At 41.0% G+C, this 20,248-nt stretch overlaps 1 protein-coding gene and 1 long non-coding RNA gene across 3 annotated transcripts; both read left to right on the top strand.

The window, feature by feature from the left end:
* Positions 1-4,012: 4,012 nt before the first annotated feature.
* Positions 4,013-13,987, top strand: LOC103648220 (uncharacterized). Of its 2 annotated transcripts, XM_020548732.3 has the most exons (4): positions 4,013-4,174; positions 11,114-12,960; positions 13,048-13,166; positions 13,325-13,987. In XM_020548732.3, exon 2 carries the CDS (start codon positions 11,618-11,620, stop codon positions 12,917-12,919), a length of 1,302 nt encoding a protein of 433 aa, XP_020404321.1. In that variant the 5' UTR covers positions 4,013-4,174; positions 11,114-11,617; the 3' UTR covers positions 12,920-12,960; positions 13,048-13,166; positions 13,325-13,987. The 2 variants fall into 2 exon arrangements, with proteins under 2 accessions (XP_020404321.1, XP_020404320.1); XM_020548731.3 differs by lacking the exon at positions 4,013-4,174 and having other exon boundaries at positions 6,633-12,960.
* A 167-nt stretch (positions 13,988-14,154) lies between these two features.
* LOC109944633 (uncharacterized) lies at positions 14,155-14,973 on the top strand. The gene is made up of 2 exons (XR_002267766.2): positions 14,155-14,513; positions 14,604-14,973. It is a non-coding gene; the product is annotated as an uncharacterized lncRNA (long non-coding RNA).
* The last annotated feature ends 5,275 nt before the right edge of the window (positions 14,974-20,248 follow it).

Below are 20,248 nucleotides of genomic sequence, written 5' to 3'. Positions count from 1 at the left end.
CGTGCTCTTTTGTGGGGGAGAGAGGTAGGAGTGAGTATATATAGGTAGGGCTCCAAAACTAGCCGTTTGGGACTTTTTGCGCAAAAAACGGTTGAACTGCCCCTCAAGGCCGGTTCAACCACCTGTCCTACAATCTTCTAGTCAGACTGGTAGACAGAGGTCATAATAGTTAGTCAAACCCTGACACTGATTGAACCTCTCCCAGGGTCGGTTCAACCGGTTTTGACGAGAGAGTTTCTTAGTTGAAGTCAAGTTCACCTCAGCTGAAGTCCAGTTCAACTCAACTGAAGTCAAGTTCAACTTAGCTAAAGTCAAGTTCAACTCAGCTGAAGAAAAGCTCAACTCAGCCGAAGTCAAGTTCAACTCAACTGAAGAAAGGCTCAACTCAGCTGAAGAAAAGCTTAACTCAGCAGAAGTCAAGTTCAACTCAGTTGAAGAAAAGCTCAACTCAGCTGAAGTCAAGTTCAACTCATTTGAAGAAAAGTTCAACTCAGCTGAAGTCAAGTTCAACTCAGCTAAAGTCAAGTTCAACTTTTCTGAAAGAAAGTTCAGCTGCTTCTCAATGGGAAGACTCTCCATCTCTCAAACCTAACATCAGTCGAACTCACATAGTGTCCGAAGAAATTGGTTTACAAAATAGCTTTTGAATTTAGAGGATTAAGCTTTGGCAAACACCAACCTTCTTTTTGGACTCCTTGATAGTACGATGATTCCTATACTCAAGTTAAATAAAATGTAATTAAGTAAACTCATTGAGTAATTGGTGTCTCATGCGTGATTTCTCCATGACGTTTTTTCATAAGGATCACAAACATCTTTGTCTCACCTTTTGTAGCAAACACAAATCAAGCCTTGTGACTTGAACTATTTCACCATATATAAGTTCAAATCATGGCTTCAAGTCACCTTACTAATGCATCAACACAATATAACTCTTCATAGCTGATTAGTTCATCGACTTAGTGCAAGTATTCTCTTCTTCACCTTAGCCATGGTACCTTAGTCCACAATCTGTCGCTTGGCCTTCACCTTCGCTTAGTCCCTCGAAGCCCTTTCCTTGCTATCTTCACCCTATCGAGCCATTCTTGAGTCACATAATATTGAGCATCCATTGAGAGAATCATTTCGTCAATATTGTGAACCTTGCTTGAATGTCATCTACATATAAATGCTAAGATCAATCAAGCTCTAGTTTGATTCTCATAGAAGCATATATGGACTAATAGTAATATGGTCAAGCCAATTCATGATTCCTCATATCTTATTCACTTTGGCTTGACCAATCCTCTTAATCACTTCAAACTCTATTATGATCATATTTATGCATAGTGATTTCTTAGGTCTTGTCCTTATATTCAAACCAATATAGAGACCATATTATATCCATTTACATTGTCTCATTGGTTATTTAACCTTGTGAACTTTTGTTCACTGATCATTATACACTATTCAAGTATGTTCATCATACTGAATTTCTTGTTCAACACGTAGCAAAATTTTTAGAGCTTTAAATGTGTTGTTATCCAAATCACCAAAACCCACAAAAGGGATGGATGCACTTTCAAGACATCATCGAAATTATGGCACTATTGTATGGGCCATATTTCGAGGGGGAGAATAGAGTGTATCATTAAGGAAGAGATTCTCCATCCCTTAGACACTATAGACTTAGAGCAATGCAGAGATTGCATCAACGGTAAATTTACGAAGCATATTAAGAAAAATGATAAGCACAATACGAGAGTGTTAGAAATTATTCGTACAAATATATGTGGTTCTTTTCTAGTTAGGACAATAGATGAGTTCAATTCGTTCATAACCTTCATAGATGAATACTCTCGCTACTATTATAGTTATCCTATTAAGCAAATATCACAAGCTTTAGAAGAGTTTAAATAGTTCAAGACCGAGATAGAAAATCAACACAATTTGAAGATAAATATTGTCAAATCAGAACAGGGGGAGTACTACGTGCGCCATACAGAGTATGGACAAGTCCAAGGGACTTTTGTGAGGTTCCCAATAAGAAAATGACATAGTTGCCCAATATTCGACACCTGGTGAACTCCGACAGAATGGGGTAGCCGAAAGGCGAAACATAACGCTAATGGACATGGTAAGGAGTATGCTTAGTTACTCTAGCTTACCATTGGGTCTGTAGATGGTGTAACACCACTGGTGTTACGAGAACTAAAATTGTGGCATGTCATCATATGCATTAGCATCATCTTGCTTGATACACCTAGAATACATTTTATTAGGTCCAAAATTTCAATTGAAACCCTAAACTAGCCCGAAAAGTGGAATTTAAGATCTAGTGAGAAGTTGCCAAAAGTCCATATACCAAAATGGTAAAGCGTGGAAAGTTGAACAACTTCCATGTGTGGAGATGTCCAAGTTTTATAGGAAAAGTTGGAGTAAAATTCTAAATTCAGTTCTGATTCAGATTTGAAGTTTGCTGAAAATAATATCAACTAGCTGTTTTTGGTCCTTTATAACTTTTGATCTATAAACAGTTTGAAGGTGGACAATGTAACAAAGTTGTAGAGCTACACTAGGAGTACACATTTGCTTAGGCAACCTGCCCCTAAAACCATATGCAACTGGGTGTAAAACTGGTCCAAAATGAGGTTGTAATACATGTGGAGTTTCAGACTTAGTGTAATCTCTGAACCTGAACAATTTATATTCTGAAGCAACTTTGGGAGCTTGTTGGTGGCTGATCCATACAGCTAGGGGCTAAAGTTTGTGTACCAAAGTATAAGAACGTATGTTGGTGTGCAAGTTTAGTTAAAGCTCATACCCCTAAAGCTACTTGGAACTTGGAGAAAAGGTGGTCCAAAGTGGAGCTCACAGATTTGGATTTCAGACTTGTGCAGCTAACTAAATCTGAATTTTAGTGTTTTTGGCGCAACTTTGGAGCTTCTTTGTGCCTGATCCATGGAATTCTGGGGTTTGTATCTATAGAAAAGTTGAAGAACAAATAATGGTGAGCAAGTTTCCTTAAGAAAGGTTTGGTTGGTGCTGCACAAAAATGGAGTAAATTGTGCCCAACAATTCTCTGTCAGGCATGTGTGTTCAGTTTTTGATTCAGTTAGATGCAGCTGAATTTTAGAGTTTTCACCCCACTTTGGAGCACTATAACTTTTGATCCATAAATTTTTGACCTAGGGTAGCTGTAGCAAGTTTGTAGAGTTATGTTTTATGAACAAGTTTTATTAATTGAGGTCGGCCTGTTATTATTTGAAATCATGAGATTTAGGTGGGTTAGCAAAGAGGCATGGTACAATCGGACTCAATTCAGTTTGCTGAATTTCAGAAAGGCAGTGAGTTCCTCTCAGGTTTAACACTGTTTAGCTTTTAATCCTTGCGCCTGTGATCCGTGGGTATTATGGGAAATCTGGAGATCTATTGTAACGGAATACTTTTTATGAGGAAGGATCTTCCTGTCCTTACTTCGAATTGAGCGAAAAAGGTTCTCAAACTCGCTCTATCAGACAGAGGTGTGCTGAGTTAAATTCAGTTCGCTGAGTTGTGCAGTTCGGTGGTGTTGACCCAACCTTGGAGCTCCCTAACCTGAAATCTGTTGAATCTTAGTTGGTAGTTGGTACCCATTAAAGCAAAGTTGGAGAGTGATTATAGGAGATCAACTCCTAGTAAGGAGATGTATCAAGCCAGCAGCATGGGAAAAGGAGTGAAAATCTGACTTGAAGTTTCAGGTGACTGAAAACCTGGATCAGTTTTGGAGCAGAAAGATCACGCCGGAGCTATGTTCCCCTTGTGTCATTTTGAATTGAGGCAAAAACGAATTTTTCCACTAGTTTTGAGTCTAAACTATAATTATGTTTTGAGAGTGAATCTAGGAATAGTAATTGCGTTAAAAAAACCAATAGGTGAAGAGAATGATTATAATAAAAAAACATCTTCTCACTTATCATCACTGTCCTCTATATCTTTAATCCTATCCCCATCATGTGCTGGCTCCCTCCCATTAGTTCTTGTCCCTGGACATCACCAGACGCCACCACGTCGCCTCCCTGATCCAAATCAGGCCAGCACATATGGTTATCTCCCTCACATACTTCCTACTCCTACCCAAGCACGTCGTCCCTTCCCAAAGGCTCAAACTCCTGAAGCTTCTTGCTCACTGTGTCCTCTCCATCGCGTGAACCCAGTGAGTTTCTCCTTGCTGCTGGAGCGCTCGGCCAGCGCTCGGCTAGAGCTTCCTCTCTTTCCTCGTCATTTTTTTGGGTCCTCTCCATCGGTGGAGCAGCAACAGCTCGGCGCCGACTTCCTCAGTCAGCTCGCCAGCCGTCGCACTCCTTTGTCCGTTGGGCCGTGCGTTGTCGCGTCTACCTCGTGGTGTTGTCATGGACTTATCGGCGTGCTGCTATGGTACCTAGATCGCGTTCGCCTCAGCTCCGATAAGTCGTCATACCATCGTCTTCGTCGATCGGGAATCGTGGTGCCGACACATCGACATCGTCGTTCGTCCCCTTTCCGAGTCTACAACAACGTCGCCTATCCCTCTTTGGTGCTTGTTATCGATCCGTCGCCTTGCCCCGATGCTGGCTCCTACGTGACGCCTCCCACTTGTGTTCACGCCAAAAATCCGAGAAGATTTGGCGCCGAAGGAAATAAATCAGTACGCGACCGGAGGATTCTCTATGTGGATGGAGAAGAAACGCGATTCGATGCAGCACTCACCATGTGTTTGGTGAAATGCTAGAGCTGAAAGGCGTCGTGATTTCGTGGTTTCAAGTCGAATTTAATGAGGGTAAGTTGATTCGTTATTCCAGTCAACTAGGTATATAATTAGATTAAATATAATTGTTGGTCGCGGTAATTGTTATTGATTTAGCATACGTATATTGTGATGTTCGATTTAGTTAAGTCTGTAATTTAGGTTAATTAAGACGCACGGTTTAAAGATGTTGATTAGATTGTTCTTATAACTATTTTAAGTCGTTGGCATTTAATACTAGGGAGTCCAGGTTTTACTAGGCTTTTGAAATATATATGTTATATATGCATTCATGTGCATAATGCATTTCATTCAGGTACGTAAATTAACCATGTGATGCGGAAGACGAGCCAAGTCGACCCCAAGCGCGAGCTACTCCGCATGGTGATACTGATGGACGAACCTGCCTGATCAAGTGCTAGGACAAGGATGATCGTCAAGTGGTCGTCGTCTAACAACACTAACCTAGTGTTACCCAGGCAAGCTCCGGTGCATTTGCCCATTCCTTGTGTTTTAAATACTTTATCACCTGATATGATGCATTAGGTTGATAGAAGTTGTGTGATAAACAATTGATGCATTACCATTCCTTGGAAACTCCTTAATCCCTGTTTTATAAAAAGAACTGATAATGCTTAGCCCTGCTTAGAAACTGAAAAATCATTTGTTTTCAAAAAGAATGATTGCAGAACAATGGTTATGAGCTTTTTGATTCAAAAATCAAAGCAAACTAAGGTGATGACTCCACTTTGGCCAGAGTGGGCTCATCATTGGAAAAGAGTACCCCTGTCAGGTACCAAAAATGGGAAAATGGTTTGAATAAATCTAGACCAGGTGCTGAGCAGACAAGGTCGCCCGTCTGTGTCGATTAAGGATCGTACCGATTGTTGGCCTGCTGATCTAGGACCCTTTAACTGGCCACATACCTCATCATGGGTAAGCCTGAACCCAGCTATTCCAAACATGAAAAGACAATCGCACACTGGGAGTGGAGAGATGGCGAGAGTGACACATACCCTCTTGGCAACGGACCACCTAAAAGGGGTGGTGTGCTCTCGGGTGGCGCGGACCTGTTCATGTGGTGGAGGATTCGTGGGAATGGTAGACATGTGCAAAAGAGTTAAGGGAAGCATATGTCGTGTGGTTGGAGATCCCCAGCTGGGTATTAATCGATTCGGATCGCCAGACTTCTCGGATATGAAGACTGGATCACTGCCCTGCATCGTAGTTTAATAAGTGAAACATGATTGTGATTTGGTTAAAAGGAAGCTAGTGTAGGACAAGTGAATGCTCTAGATTAGGCAAATCTAGATTCAGGAAAAGTACTTAACTTGTGAAGTAAAAGTTTGGCATAAGGATCCACTACTAGTAAGCTCTTCTGCAAAAATTGAGTCCTTGATTCTTGACAAGTCTTATCTTGAATCCTTTTAAAACCAGCATACCCTTGAAAGTCTTTTCTTTAGTCGGGTAAGTCTTGCTGAGTACTTGCGTACTTAGGGTTTTACCCATTGTTGCTGTAGGTTTCGAGTCACTTGATTGTGATTGGTGTTAAGCGCCGGTGGGCACGACCTTCTTATAAGTCTAAGTAACTCTTCTATACTTCTTATTGAGAATGGTCACTTGAGCTAGCATATATTTCAAAACTACAAATAATTTATAACAGTTCAAAGTTATTTCTTTGAGTCACTTTTGTAATCACTCCGATCATGTACAATGTAAACTTGACGTAACTTGTAAAATTTGGTAATAAGATTTCCGCTGCAAATTATTGGTGTGTGATTTGTGTTTACTTAATCTTGTGATCCTGGTTGTAAGTGGTTTATCCGAGGTCCTTGGGACACTCGGACATATCCTGTTAAGTTATCTGGTGCACATGCATAGCCGTCTGAGGTCTTTGAGACACGGACAGGTGCATGTGGGCCCAATAACTTGGGAGGTTCTACCACAGATGGAGGCTTTAAAATCACTATCCATATACTCAACATAGTCCCTAGTAAATCAGTATCCAAAACTCCATATGAGTTGTGGAATGACAGAAAGCCCACGCTCAACTACTTTCACATATGGGGTTGTCCAGCAGAAGCTAGAATATTTAATCCTGGACAGAAAAAGCTAGATGATAGAACCACTAGCTTCCATTTTATTGGCTACCCTGAGAGATCAAAAGGTTACAGATTCTACTGTCTAGGTAGACAAACCAAGTTTATAGAAACCATACATGCCATTTTTCTAGAGGGTGACATGATCAAGGGGAGCAAGGTACTCAGAGAGGTTGACCTTTACGAAAGAGGACGTATGTACCGATTCTAATGGTTAAAAAACCATACTTCTCGATACCTATTGTGGTTCCACCAATGGTTGTAACGATGAGGTGAAACCCCTATTGCAAATGTTGCATCACCCAGTGCAGCTACTATAGAGCAAGTTTCTTCACCTTCTGCGTAGCCTGGCCCTTCTGAGTCGGTCGCACAGGAGAGTTCACAAGACAGTGGTAGTGTTGCGCCAAGTGACACACTATTGTAGGAGCCCCAGAACAAACCAGAACTAGAACCAAGTCTAAAAAGGTCTCTATGGTCCAGACGATCTGTGATTCCTGACGACTATGAAGTTTACGAAAGTGTAGAAACAGAATGTGATGAGATTTATATGAGCGAGGACATTGATGTAGAAGGTGATCCCACTACATATGAAGAAGCTATGATAAGTGAAAATTCAACCAAATGGTTTTTAGACATGGAAGATGAATTGGAATCCATGAGAATAAACAAAGTTTGGGACTTAGAGGTCATTCCCTAAAGAGCCAAAATAGTAGGCTGTAAGTGGGTCTACAAGACCAAACGTGACGCCAAAGGGAATGTAGAAAGGTACAAGGCTAGACTTGTGGCCAAGGGGTTCACACAGAGAGAATACATTGACTACCATGAAACCTTCTCACCTGTATCAACGAAAGATTCATTCCGGATCATTATGGCATTAGTGGACCATTTTGATCTAGATCTCCACCAGATGGATGTAAAAATAACATTCTTATATAGAGAGTTAGTAGAAAAACGTTTTCATGGCACAACCAAAGGGTTTCGTCATGCGCGGTAAAGAACATATGGGATGTCACCTAAGGAGGTCCATTTATGGATTAAAACAAGCCTCTAGACTGTGGTACATCAAGTTTGATCAGACTATCAGAAAGTTTGGTTTTCAAGGAAAACGAGGAAGACAATTGCATTTATGCAAAGTTTAAGAAAGGAAAATTCCTTGTTCTATATGCCGATGACATACTTTTAGGTAGTAGTGATAATGATATACTGGCGGAAACAGACATGTTTCTTTCCTCGAACTTTGATATGAAAGATATGGGAGAAGCCTCTTAAGTTCTAGAAATAGAATTTCACAGAGATAGACATAAGGGAGTATTAGAACTCTCACAGAAGTCATATATAGAAAAGTAATAAAGAATTACAGTATGCATCAGTGTAAGGCCACGCCTGCGCCAATAGTCAAGGGTGATAAGTTTGGGAATTATCAATGTCCCTAGAATCAGTGTCAGAAAGATCAGATGAAGTCAGTACCATATGTTTCTACTATTGGAAGCATTATGTATGCTCAAATATATATTCGCCTAACTTAGAATTTACTACCGAGTTGCTTGGGAGATATAAAATCAACACAGGCATAGAACACTGTAAACAATTAAGAAGGCTCTAAAGTACGTGCAAGGTACTAAAAGGTCTCATGCTAACATACAAAAGATGTAGTTCCCTATGAATAGTTGGTTGTGCAGATGCCGACTGATGAGGTTGTAAAGATAGACTGAAGTCTACTTTAGGGTATGTACACTCTCTAGGGGAGTTATTTCTTAGAAAAGTTGCAAACAGACAACGAGATCATCGTCGATAATGGACGCTGAGTTTGTAGCCATATATGAGGCAAATGGGCAGGCATTATGGATGAAGAAATTCGTACCCGAATTAAGAGTGGTTGATAGCATAGAGCGATCACTGAGAATTTACTGCGATAATGAGCCTACGGTATTTTACTCCTATAACAACAAGTCAAGTTCTTTGTCATTTAGTGTTATGTTGTTAAGGAGAAAATTCAGGATCAAACCATAAAAGTTGAGCATAATAGAAGATAGCAATGTTAGCGGATCGCTCACAAAAGGCCTTCCACCCAACGTGTTAAGACAACATGTAGCCGACATGGGTTTAAGGGAGTGCATATGATCTTGATTCACAGGGGCTACAAATTGCAACCTAATAAAGTATCTTTTCGTTCTGAAGCAGGGGATCATGTTGTAGTCATTGAGTGTGGTGATACTTAATCGGTCATTGTCACACATTGGTCTCTATGTGTAAACTTGTCAAGGGATGGAATCCCAAACGTTGAGTATAAGGAATGTAGAGAACAAAGGAGAGATTGTTGGGTGTGTCCTCTACACCCAGTCATCAGTGACTGGATTTGGATTAACCCAATCGTCCATCTCCTTAATCAGGCCCTTGATTTGGAGGGTCCACGCTAACCTCGGTTGGAGCCACCTGTCACACGACGCTATATAAAGGATTAAGGGTCGTAGGAAATTAAAGCCAACACTAGTATCTTGCCCTAAACCCAAATCCACAGACAGGACCCTATCGCCTAGGCGTTGGAGTGACTGGAAGAACGACAACTCTAATGGCGGCCTCGAATCTCGACGACTGAGCCACCTCTAGCAGGAATGGAGGAGGTGGTGGAGAGGATTGAATCCATCTCCACCACTGTAAGGCAACAATATGTCGTCCTAATCACCTCTGTTTATGTGTTCACAGTGAGAGCACACGCGTAGATTCACTACTGTTCATTCAAGTAACCTCAGATCGACTAAGTGTGACCCAGCAAAGATCCCATAGAACCAGTGGCGGAGTTAGAATCTCTTTAAGTATAGGGCCGAATATAACACTGAAAACGATGTATAGACCTTTAGACACCAAAAACTAGCTCTTTGGACAACAGTCACAGCTAACCATACTTGCCAGTATATGGACCTTTAGAGACTATTTGGTCCAAAAGTAAGACACAGGCCCTACTAGCCATAGGCCTATCTCCGCCAATGTTTTAAATCACCGGAGATCGCTGCCGCTATCGCCGGAGATCGCTTCTGGCAAACAATGCCGCTAGGAGATTACAATTCTGCCGCTATTGCTTGCTGACCGCTATTAGCCGCTATTAGCCGGTGAAATCCGTTAAATGGGCCATCTTCTAGCGGCAGCTAAATCAAACCTGGGCCATTTTCTTGCGCGCGTCCGACCCAGCCCATTATCTCCCTCTACCTTTTCTTGTGCAAAACTGCGAACCCTAGCTCAGACTCTCATTTCCAAAAGGCACTGGCGGCTGGCTTCAACCTGATGGCGGCGGCTGGCTTCAACAGTTCAAGTTCAACACGTTGGTTCCCTGCTGGCGGTAAGCAATGAAGCAAGTAGCAACAATCAAGGCAGCACTCCAATAGTATTCTCTCCACTCTCCAACCTCCAATTGTTGTCCAGTTGAACCGGCACCATGTCTCAGCAAGAGAAGCAAACAGGCATGTATTTTTCAATAGATGTTCATGTGACGTGTAGTGTAGTCCCTTGTAGCTATGTTTTCTGCAGCATTTTTTTGGTGATTAAAATAGTTGTAGTAGTTCCATTGATGTAGGTGGTAGGCTGCAACACATTGACTTGTAGTTATGATTGTTTTACCATATCATTCACTTGAGTATCATCCTATTTCTTTCCGATGAACTTTAATCCAAAATATTCAATGGTGGATATATATAAAAGTATAGACACTGCAAAAAAAAGTGTAGCTGCGATGGTGCATTTGATATTGCAAATAGATTAACAATCTAGACACTCTATTGATACCTTTTTTAAAACAATTTTATTGACTTCTCCGTGTACCATGTACCTAAACCTGGTCAACAGCTGAACTATAATTTAGGATGGTGCTAACGTGAAGAAATGTTCTTGCTGACAAATGTATTTTTACTTATTTTTTTTGTTTCGTTATTGATCCATACTCTAGCTCACAAGCTTGATGAACATTTGGTTAGCGCTAACGGCTTTTTATGGATTTCCAACACGAATATACTTTGAAACCTGAATACAAGCAATATTGCAACTCGTATTTTTGAAGAAGTCAAGGTTTCACATGACAGAACGTACGTCGTAGTGGCAAGCAATGTTGTAATGACAATTAAATTTCTTATCAGTATCTTGCTTTATACGTGATTAAAATAGTTGTAGTAGTTCCATTGATGTAGGCGGTAGGCCGCAACACATTCTTCAATAGATGTTCATCTGTTTAAAGCTTTTCATTTTCCTAATATTATGCATTATGTGTCTTCAAATTGTGTAGTTATTCCATCAAGTGTCGCCTCTGCCTCTGTATCAAATGCAGCAGCACCACAAGCTATTATCAACTCAGATGATGTAGCTTGGGCTCATTGTTTTTGCCCAGATGCAAACAAGAAGCATTGGCTGAAGTGCAAGTACTGTGACAAGCTATGCAAAGCTGGGATTACAAGAATTAAGTGGCACCTTGCTGGTATTAAAGGGAATAATGTTACAAAGTGTTTGAAGGTTCCAAGTGATGTGAAAGAAGATATGATTGCTTTGCTTACAAAGAATACAGAAGAAAAGGACCATAAAGCAAAAGAAAAGGAAAGAGAGAGATGAAATTAACTTAGACATCTGAGAAGATGAAAGTTGTGAGCAAGTGGATATTGATCTTGGGAATGAAGTCCTTGTGGTGAAGCAAAAGCCAACAAAAGGTTCTAGTAGCCTTAGCTGTAGAACAGTGGTACGTGGTGGCACTATTGACAGATTTTATAAACCTTCTACTATTGAAGAATTTGTTCAAATGATGCATAAAGGAATTAACCTTAGCAACAAGGTTCAAACAACATTGTCAACTCAGAAAAGAGAAGAGAGAAGGGATAAGGCTTGTGAGTACATATGTCAGTTTTTCTATGAAGCTAGTATTGCACACAACACAGTCACCCTTCCTAGCTTTGCACTTATGCTTGAGGCCATTGGGCAATTTGGTAAAGGTTTGAGAGGGCCTAGTCCTTATGAGATGAGTGGACCATTCTTGCAGAAAAGGAAACAAAAGGTATTGGATGGTTTCAAGAACCACAAGGAATCATGGGAGCAAACAGGATGTACAATCATGACAGATGCATGGACAGATAGGAAGGGTAGGGGAGTGATGAATTTAGTCGTCCATAGTGCTCATGGAGTTTGCTTCTTAGATTCAGTGGACTGCTCGGGTGAGAGAAAAGATGGTAAGTACATATTTGACCTTGTGGACAAATGCATAGAGGAGATTGGGGAGGCAAATGTTGTCCAAGTGGTGACTGATAATGCTAGTGTCAATACAGCAGCAGCAAGCCTATTGACAGCAAAGAGGCCCTCAATATTTTGGAATGGATGTGCTGCTCATTGCCTAGATCTCATGCTAGAGGATCTTGGGAAGCTTGAGCCAGTGGAGCAAACTATCACAAGTGCAAGGCAGATCACTAATTTCTTGTATGCTCACACAAGGGTGTTAGATTTGATGAGAAAGTTTCTGAAGAAAGACTTGGTGAGATCTGGGATTACTAGATTTGCTACTGCCTACTTGAACTTGAAAAGCTTGCTTGATAACAAGAAAGAATTGACAAGGTTGTTCAGATCAGATGAACTTAATGAGTTGGGTTACTTGAAAAAGGACAAGGGAAAGAAAGCCAATAAAGTTGTGAGATCTGAAACCTTTTCGAAAAATGTTGATATAGCTGTAAATTTTTTTGAACCATTGGCAAATGTGTTGAGGAGACTGGACAGTGATGTACCGGCAATGGGATTCTTTCATGGATTAATGCTTGAGGCAAAGAAAGAAATTTCTGAGAGGTTTGACAATGATGAGAGCCGCTACAAAGTTGCTTGGGATATTATTGATAAGCGGTGGGATAGCAAGCTCAAAACTCCGCTTCACTTAGCTGGGTACTACTTGAATCCTTACTTTTATTATCCAAAGAAGTCTGAAATTGAGCATGATGGATCCTTTAGAGCTGGAGTGATTAATTGCATTACAAAGATGATTGGTGATGAAGAAACACAAGACAAAATAATTGAAGAACTCTACATGTACCAAGATCAACAAGGGACATTTATTTGGACATGAAATTGCCATAAGGCAAAGGAGAAACAAGAACTTTAATCCAGGTGATTCTATTTTGAATACATGGTTTCAGAATTCAATTTGTTTCTTGCCTCTTTCACAATTATGTAATTATTAACTTGTTTATGCAGCAAAGTGGTGGCTAAACCATGGTACAAACACACCTAATCTGAGGATATTGGCTTCAAAAATTCTAAATCTAACATGTAGTTCCTCAGCTTGTGAGAGAAATTGGTCCGTATTTGAACAGGTAAATACACTTATGTGGGATCTGTTTGGCCACTTGTGAATATTTTTAGTAGTAAAACTGCAAGCTCTACTATCCAAATGCATAGAAAACCATATTTATTGTACTGTTTCAAATCTTGTTTCAAACATGTTATCTTATGTTCACTATTTCACTCATAGGTTCATACAAAAAGGAGAAACAGGCTACTTCATGATAGGATGAGAGACCTTGTGTTTGTTAAATTTAACTCCAAGCTAAGGGGAAAGAAGGAGAGAATAGACAGAGATCCTTTAGAGAGGGAAGTAGATGATGTTGTTGGTGATGATGACAATGAATTCATTACTGGTATTGTACCTCTTCCGAATGATGTTGTTGAACCAGCGCAAGATGGAAGATCACAGGGAGAACAAACATCACAAGCACAAGTTCAAGTACAAGCAAAAAGAAAGAGGTCTATGAAGCCTAGAAAGAAGTTAAGAAGCCTCCAGTCTCTGATGCGTGATGTTTAAGTTCAAGTGCAGCAGTCCTCATCGGATTCAGAAGATGGTGACATTGCAATGGAATTCTCTGAATCTGATAAGTCTCCACATGCCTTTGATTCTGATTGATGCTAGATTACAATGTTATATTTGACCTTGTGGACAGTCATTTTGGGTGAACTGTGAACTAAACTAATGATCTCAATGTCTTGGAGCTTAGACATTTTGTTTTAAGTTAAGCTGAGCTCAGACATTTTGTTTTAAGTTAAGCTGCTCAGACATTTTACGGCAGTCATGTATAGAGCTGAACTCCTATATGTATGGCAATATGTATGACTATCAAATTTGTCGTCTATTCATCTATTCATCTGTGTCAAATTTATACTCTATTTTTTTGCAAATCCGCAAAAATGTTTAGCTTCCGCTATAGCCGGTTATAGCTGGACTTAGCTGTTCTGGAACCCAGCCGCTAAACCTCTTAGCCCGCGATTTAATACACTGATCTCCGCCACTGCATAGAACTAACACCAAGTATAGCGCCCATGCCTTTTGTTGTTGGTCTGACAAGGCTTCTCTCTTCCATTGCGCCCTGCAAGCAGTTGTGCTTAGCGTCATTGACCGGCCTGTGCACCCACTCCTCCCTATATCTACCAGCTTTGGTTGTGCTACTTCCCCCCCTCCTCTTCGTTCCACTCGTTGCGTGAGGCTCGCTTTGTCCGCTAGTGCAGTTGCTGTCTTCTCCCTCTTCCGTCAGTCTTGTGTTTTTTTTTCCTTCCCGTCTTCGTTTCCATGCATGATGGTGGAATTGCAGGTCTTGGTTCAGAGCTGGTAGTTTAGCCTTCTCTTGTGCTAAAAATCTAGGTCAGCTAGGTGGACTGTTCTTCATCAGGTGCGTACTCAGTTCAGTGACTAATTTATCATTTTTATTTTTTTCTTCTCCCGTCGATGTTGTGATCAGGCCTCTGCTACTAGAATGCAGGCCTCTGGTTGAAAAGCTATACAATAGGCCTATGGTCCAGCTCGGTTACGTACCTCAGCTGCTCTTCATAGGGCCGGCCGGGTGTGCTCCTAATAATCCAGTAACACCATGATACTATCAAATAATGAACACAGATCAGATACAGTCCAACTGCTTATACATGCTATTTGTAAGCTATTTGTACTCAAAAGTTTATCGTTGTGTTTACATGCATGTTTGGTCTAGCTACACTTTTAGAGTCTGATACTAAACGTCTGAACTGTACGTAGGGCGCCCAAATTAGTTTCTGATCTTTCTGTTCCTATTACTACGATCGTTGGGAACTTATTCTTCTCCAGGTGTGAGAAATCAGTATAATTAATTTCCTGCACTTAGTTTTTTTTCTCCATTGTTTGCCAATTTCACGTGTCAGTAAAGAAATGGAGCGACCCGAGGGAACTGTTGGCGAACAGTATAATGTATGCCTGTAACCTGTTTGTTTCTGCTTGAATGGAGTACCGATGGAAGCCCGTTTCAGATCAACAAAGCCGGAGCCTGGAAATAGTCATAGTGATATTATTGTGCATCTGAAAGTGAAAGTGCAGTAAAGGGTGGGTTTTCAAAAACATACCTCCAACTCCAACCAGAGGCACAGCCAGGATTACTATATAAGAGGGCCGCTATACGATAAAAAATATTATATAATATTATTAAGTTTAAACACTCGATATAGAATAAGAATTCTAAATCTTAATAAATTATCTTAGTTCATAAGTCCATTTTCCAACTAATTGATATATTGAATTAATGTTGTGACGCAAGAACAATACCAAAATAATAAAGCACTACCGGAATCGCATTCTTTACCGAGTGTCTAAGAACTCGGCAAAAGCCATTTTACAAAGAATACTCTGCAAACATTTTATCGGCAAAGGGTTCTTTGCCGAATACTTTTTTCGGACACTTGGCAAAGAAAAACACTCGACAAATTAAGAATCGAAAAAACCCAAAAATACAGCAAAACATTTTTTAAATTATAGGAACAACTCTCCAGCCACTACTCTTTGTCGAGTACTTTTTTCGGACACTCGGCAAAGAAAAACACTCGACAAATTAAGAATAAAAAAACCCAAAAGTATAGCAAAACATTTTTTAAATTGTAGGAACAACTCTCCAGCCACCATTCATTACCATACCCATCGCCCTATCCTTTTTCACTATTTTTTTAATCAAATTTACATGTTTTGTGAATGTTGATATTCGAACTCACAACCTCTCTCTCGCACATACCATTCTCTACCACTACACTACTACATTAATTATGGCTATATTACGTTTTCATTCCTCATGTACTATAAATTGAGAGTAATTTGATTATTTAAGGCACTAAATGAATTCATTTGAAAATATGACCAACTATAAAGTTGCATAACTTTTCGAGAATACGGGATAGCCAAGCAACCGTCGTATGTGGATTTACCCCATGGTAGGACGCCCAGTTTTACCATCACCCGGTGGCTCCTTCTTGAGGAAGCCATCACGGGCGACCTCCCTCCTTAGCCTATAAAAGGAGGAGGCCGGCCCCTAGGCTCAATATGTTCTTTGGCTCGGGCGGACAATGCAAGGACGAACCCAAGGAAGACAACACCGAGAAGACCGACGTATAGGAGGCAGACTTGGAGGTCGGAGTCCTATTGCCAAGCCAATACTTAGCTAGGACTTCACCTTGTAACCATCTGGACCACGAAAAAGAGACTTGGGAGCCTCTCCTCCCTCTCTCGCCTTGCTTGTAACCCCTACTATGAGCTTTGTGTCGGTAGCGCAAGCCACTGATGACTGGATGTGGGGACGTTCTGCCTGAACCAGTATAAACCTTGCACCCACCGCGCACACCCTCCAGATCTCGGAACATGCAAAATAAATTTACTTGTCGGAGTGAGGTTCGAAACACTAACAGATCTAATCTGGTAACCTAGTCGTATGGGAGTCCAACTCTATATAATCACAAGTGTGCTTCCTTATCCGTTAGGATCCTATCTTATATCTTAGGACTCTGTCTCGTATGTTGTGATTTTGTCATGTCTGTTTAGGACTCTAACTTGTCTCTTCTATTCCAATAATATCTTTGTCATATTTGTACTTTTGGGGTCCTCATATTAGACCTTCGAAAAATCATGACGACTGAGTCCAGAGACTCTAGGTAGGAGATGACTATGATGAGTGGGTTCTACCAACTTTTTTGCTTTTTGACACTTTTTATGAAAGATTTTCACAACTACGCCCTTCCTGGTTTGAATTCAGAAAATGGACCCTTACCTAGGCGCCGTCATTATTGGCGCCGAGGATACACGTCTCGGCGCCAATATAAATGGCGCCGAAGTACCTGCTCACCGTGCAGATGTGGCGCTTACGTGGCTAGAGCTCGGCGCCATGAACATTGGCGCCGACCTCGTTTTTATTTGCCAACACAACGACCGGCATGCATGCAAGCAATAAAAAGGATCAAGCAAGGCTCCGCATTTTTTTGGTGTGCCAAGACCCTGCTACTGTACAGACCCTTCTTTATGGTGCAGCTGCAGTACTCGCCCGACGCCTACGCCTCCTTTTTCCTTGTTTGGCCACACACTGCCTATCCAATCCCGGCCAGCTAGCTACCTAGTACGAGTACAATTGTACTGTACACATGTATGCATGCTCTGCTTGTAGCCCCAATGGTGGCATATGCTGATATGTGTGCATGCATATGCATCTATGGGCTATGGCGGGCTCGAATTATAAAGGTTCAGTAGATTGTGTAAAATAGATAATTTATACTGTTAATAATAATATTTGTAAAGTGGAGTTTAAAATAGGGAATAAGATAAGATAGATGCGGGAGACATTCTAAAAATATAATTCTAATAGAAGTCATTAAGTCAATTAAACTAAGGTTTGGCTATAATTATGTAAACAATATTAATGTTTAATGGATATTAATGTTTAATGGTAGCTAAACGTACATTGTTATGGTTTCTATATATCATATAGGTAGATCTTACTTCAATGTAATATATTTATTCAGACATTATTATATTTTTATTTTATCAATTATTCGTGTATACATATTTTAAAGTAACGATACAGGTGTCAGATCGAGCTCCATCCTTGCATTGGGAGGTGCAGTACACCTTGCCGGCTGCTTTCGTGCATGGAGCGAGACGTTTGCCATCTTTATTGTGACCGCACCTCACGTCAGATCACTCTGGACAGTTTGCAGCAGGAGTCGCCATTGAAAATGGATGAGTAGTACATGAGTAAATAGTAAGATAGAAAATTAAAAAATGAAGCTAGAGCCGTGGCAAAGTTGCCATATCAGCAAGAGGCAGCTCGATCATATGAGTAAATAAATGGGGGGTTGACGCCAATGCTCACGGCGCGACCCCCTCACACGTAAGCGCCAACTCAGCGATGGAAACGAGATTTTGGTGCCATCTATATTGGCGTCGAGATGTGTGACATCGGCGCCAATAATGGTGGCGCCGAGGTAAAGGTCCATTTTCTGAATTCAAACCAGGTTAGGCGTATTTGTGAAAATCTTTCGCAAAATGGGCCAAAAAGCAAAAAAGTTGGGTGGGTTCTACGCGTCAGTCACCAGGTGTGATTGAGAGTCCACATGCGTGGGTGCAATCTCGAGGTAAAAAATAGATCCACGGATTACGCCTTCGGCCCGGTTTGCCTCGGGCATGGGGAATGTGGACGACCCACTGAAGTTTAGATTTTTTTTCGGAATATTTATTTCCTTGATTTATTTTAATTCTAGAGAAGTCTAGAATCAATATTTAAACCACGAAAAGTATATCTTCGAGGTTCCGAAAATTCTAGGAAACATCTTAAAGGTCTATTATTTGGACATGAGGAATATGAATAAAATATCTAGAGCCTATAAAAAGATTTTAGAGTCTTCTAATAAATATCTAATAGCAGTAGGAAAACGAGAATAATTGCTAGAAAAATTTGGTAAATTCTTAGGAGAACCTATTCGATAGATAAACACTTTTTGAAACATTTGAACTCAAAGAAACCACTAGTACAATTTGGGAGGACACCGAGTTTTACCATCACCCGGTGGCTCCTTCTTGAGGAAGCCATCATAGGCGACCTCCCTCCTTAGCTTATAAAAGGAGGAGGTCGACTCCCAGGCTCGAGAGGTCCTTTGGCTCGGGCAGACAACGCAAGGATGAACCCCAAGGAAGAAAACACTGAGAAGACCGAAGTACATGAGGCGGACTTGGAGGTTGAAGCCCCGTCACCAAGCCAATACTTATCTAGGACTCTACCTTGTAACCACCTCGACCATGAAGAATAGACTGAGGAGCCTCTCTTCCCTCTCTCGGCTTGCTTGTAACCCCTACTACGAGCTTTGATCAGCAATTGTGCTGGTAGCGCAAGCCACCAATGACTGGATGTAGGGACGTTCTGCCCGAACCAGTGTCACACCCGTTTCCCAAGGGCAGAGCCGGGTGCATAGCATATGTGTGCCAGGATCTATTTCCACACATATGTCGACGTCACAAGTGTAATATATCAAAAGAACAATGCATAAGAGCGTAAATAACGATTATATTAACATATTACACTTCGAACAGACATAATGTCTTAACCTTTATTCATCAAAGTACAACGAACATGGACATCTATCCACAGGAAGATGACTGGGGGTATCACTAGACTAGCATCCATGGAGCTCAGCATCATATCTTTATCTGCAACTTTTGATCAAAATTAAGCAAGGGTGAGCTCACTTATGGTCGGGGCTCAGCAAGTGGGGGAAAAACTAATGCAAGGTAACAAGGTGAGGCTGAGGTCGAGCAGTAAGCATTTTAGTTGGTCAACATTTTATTATCAACACCTGATTACTAATAAATGTGAATCCCAAGTATTCCCATTAAACAAAGGTATAAGAGTATCTCAAAAACACTTAAGTGAAACCACTTAAGCAAACCATTGGCAGATCATCGGATCTCGATTTATTTTCATCTTCAAGTTCAATTATCATGTGAGGAGTCCAGGCTGCTCATAACCGTGAGCACGGCTGATATATCAGTTTTACACTCTGCAGAGGTGGCACATCTTTACCCATGAGTCGTGATTCCCTTCTAGCCCGGGTTAGCTAGACCCGTATTCACTTCCGAGGTGAATGGCCAGGGTCTCACTACGAGGCTTCTCCCTAGAGTCCTCATTACGCAAATGCTGGAAATGGTCAAACTGCATAAGGCACACCTACCGTAACCAACTTATAGTCCAGACTACAGGGTAAAGCTTTGGGAACTATGCCCGTATCCAATCTGCCTGAGCCGGAACTATAAGAGCTTGCCAGATGCCCCCGTTCCTGTCGACCACGACCAGCACCCAACATAAGACTTCCCTAGTTATTTAGCCAAGACCAGAGCCATGATAGTTCTCATGGTAGCACTGTTTTCCCGGGTGGTCACTCCATGTTCCAATTAATATGCAATAATCTTGTTTAACCATCGGGTTAACAACAATAAAGTAAACTTACCATTTTGGAACATTAGTATCATAAATAGGAGTGACTGCATAAATTTAAAGTTGTAGCAATAGCATAGCTACTAAGGTAAAGTATAATTCCCGGGTTTGATCAAGGAATCAGGTTGGAAAGGTTATCT

The sequence above is a fragment of the Zea mays genome, chromosome 2 (assembly GCF_902167145.1).
Source record: "Zea mays cultivar B73 chromosome 2, Zm-B73-REFERENCE-NAM-5.0, whole genome shotgun sequence".
Classification (NCBI taxonomy): domain Eukaryota; kingdom Viridiplantae; phylum Streptophyta; class Magnoliopsida; order Poales; family Poaceae; genus Zea; species Zea mays.
The sequence above is the reverse complement of the archived record's forward strand: the minus strand, read 5'-3'. Positions and strand labels throughout refer to the sequence as shown.

Coding starts and splice junctions, on each gene's coding strand:
- LOC103648220 (XM_020548732.3), top strand. CDS start 11,618: ATGATGCATAAAGGAATTAACCTTAGCAACAAGGTTCAAACAACATTG.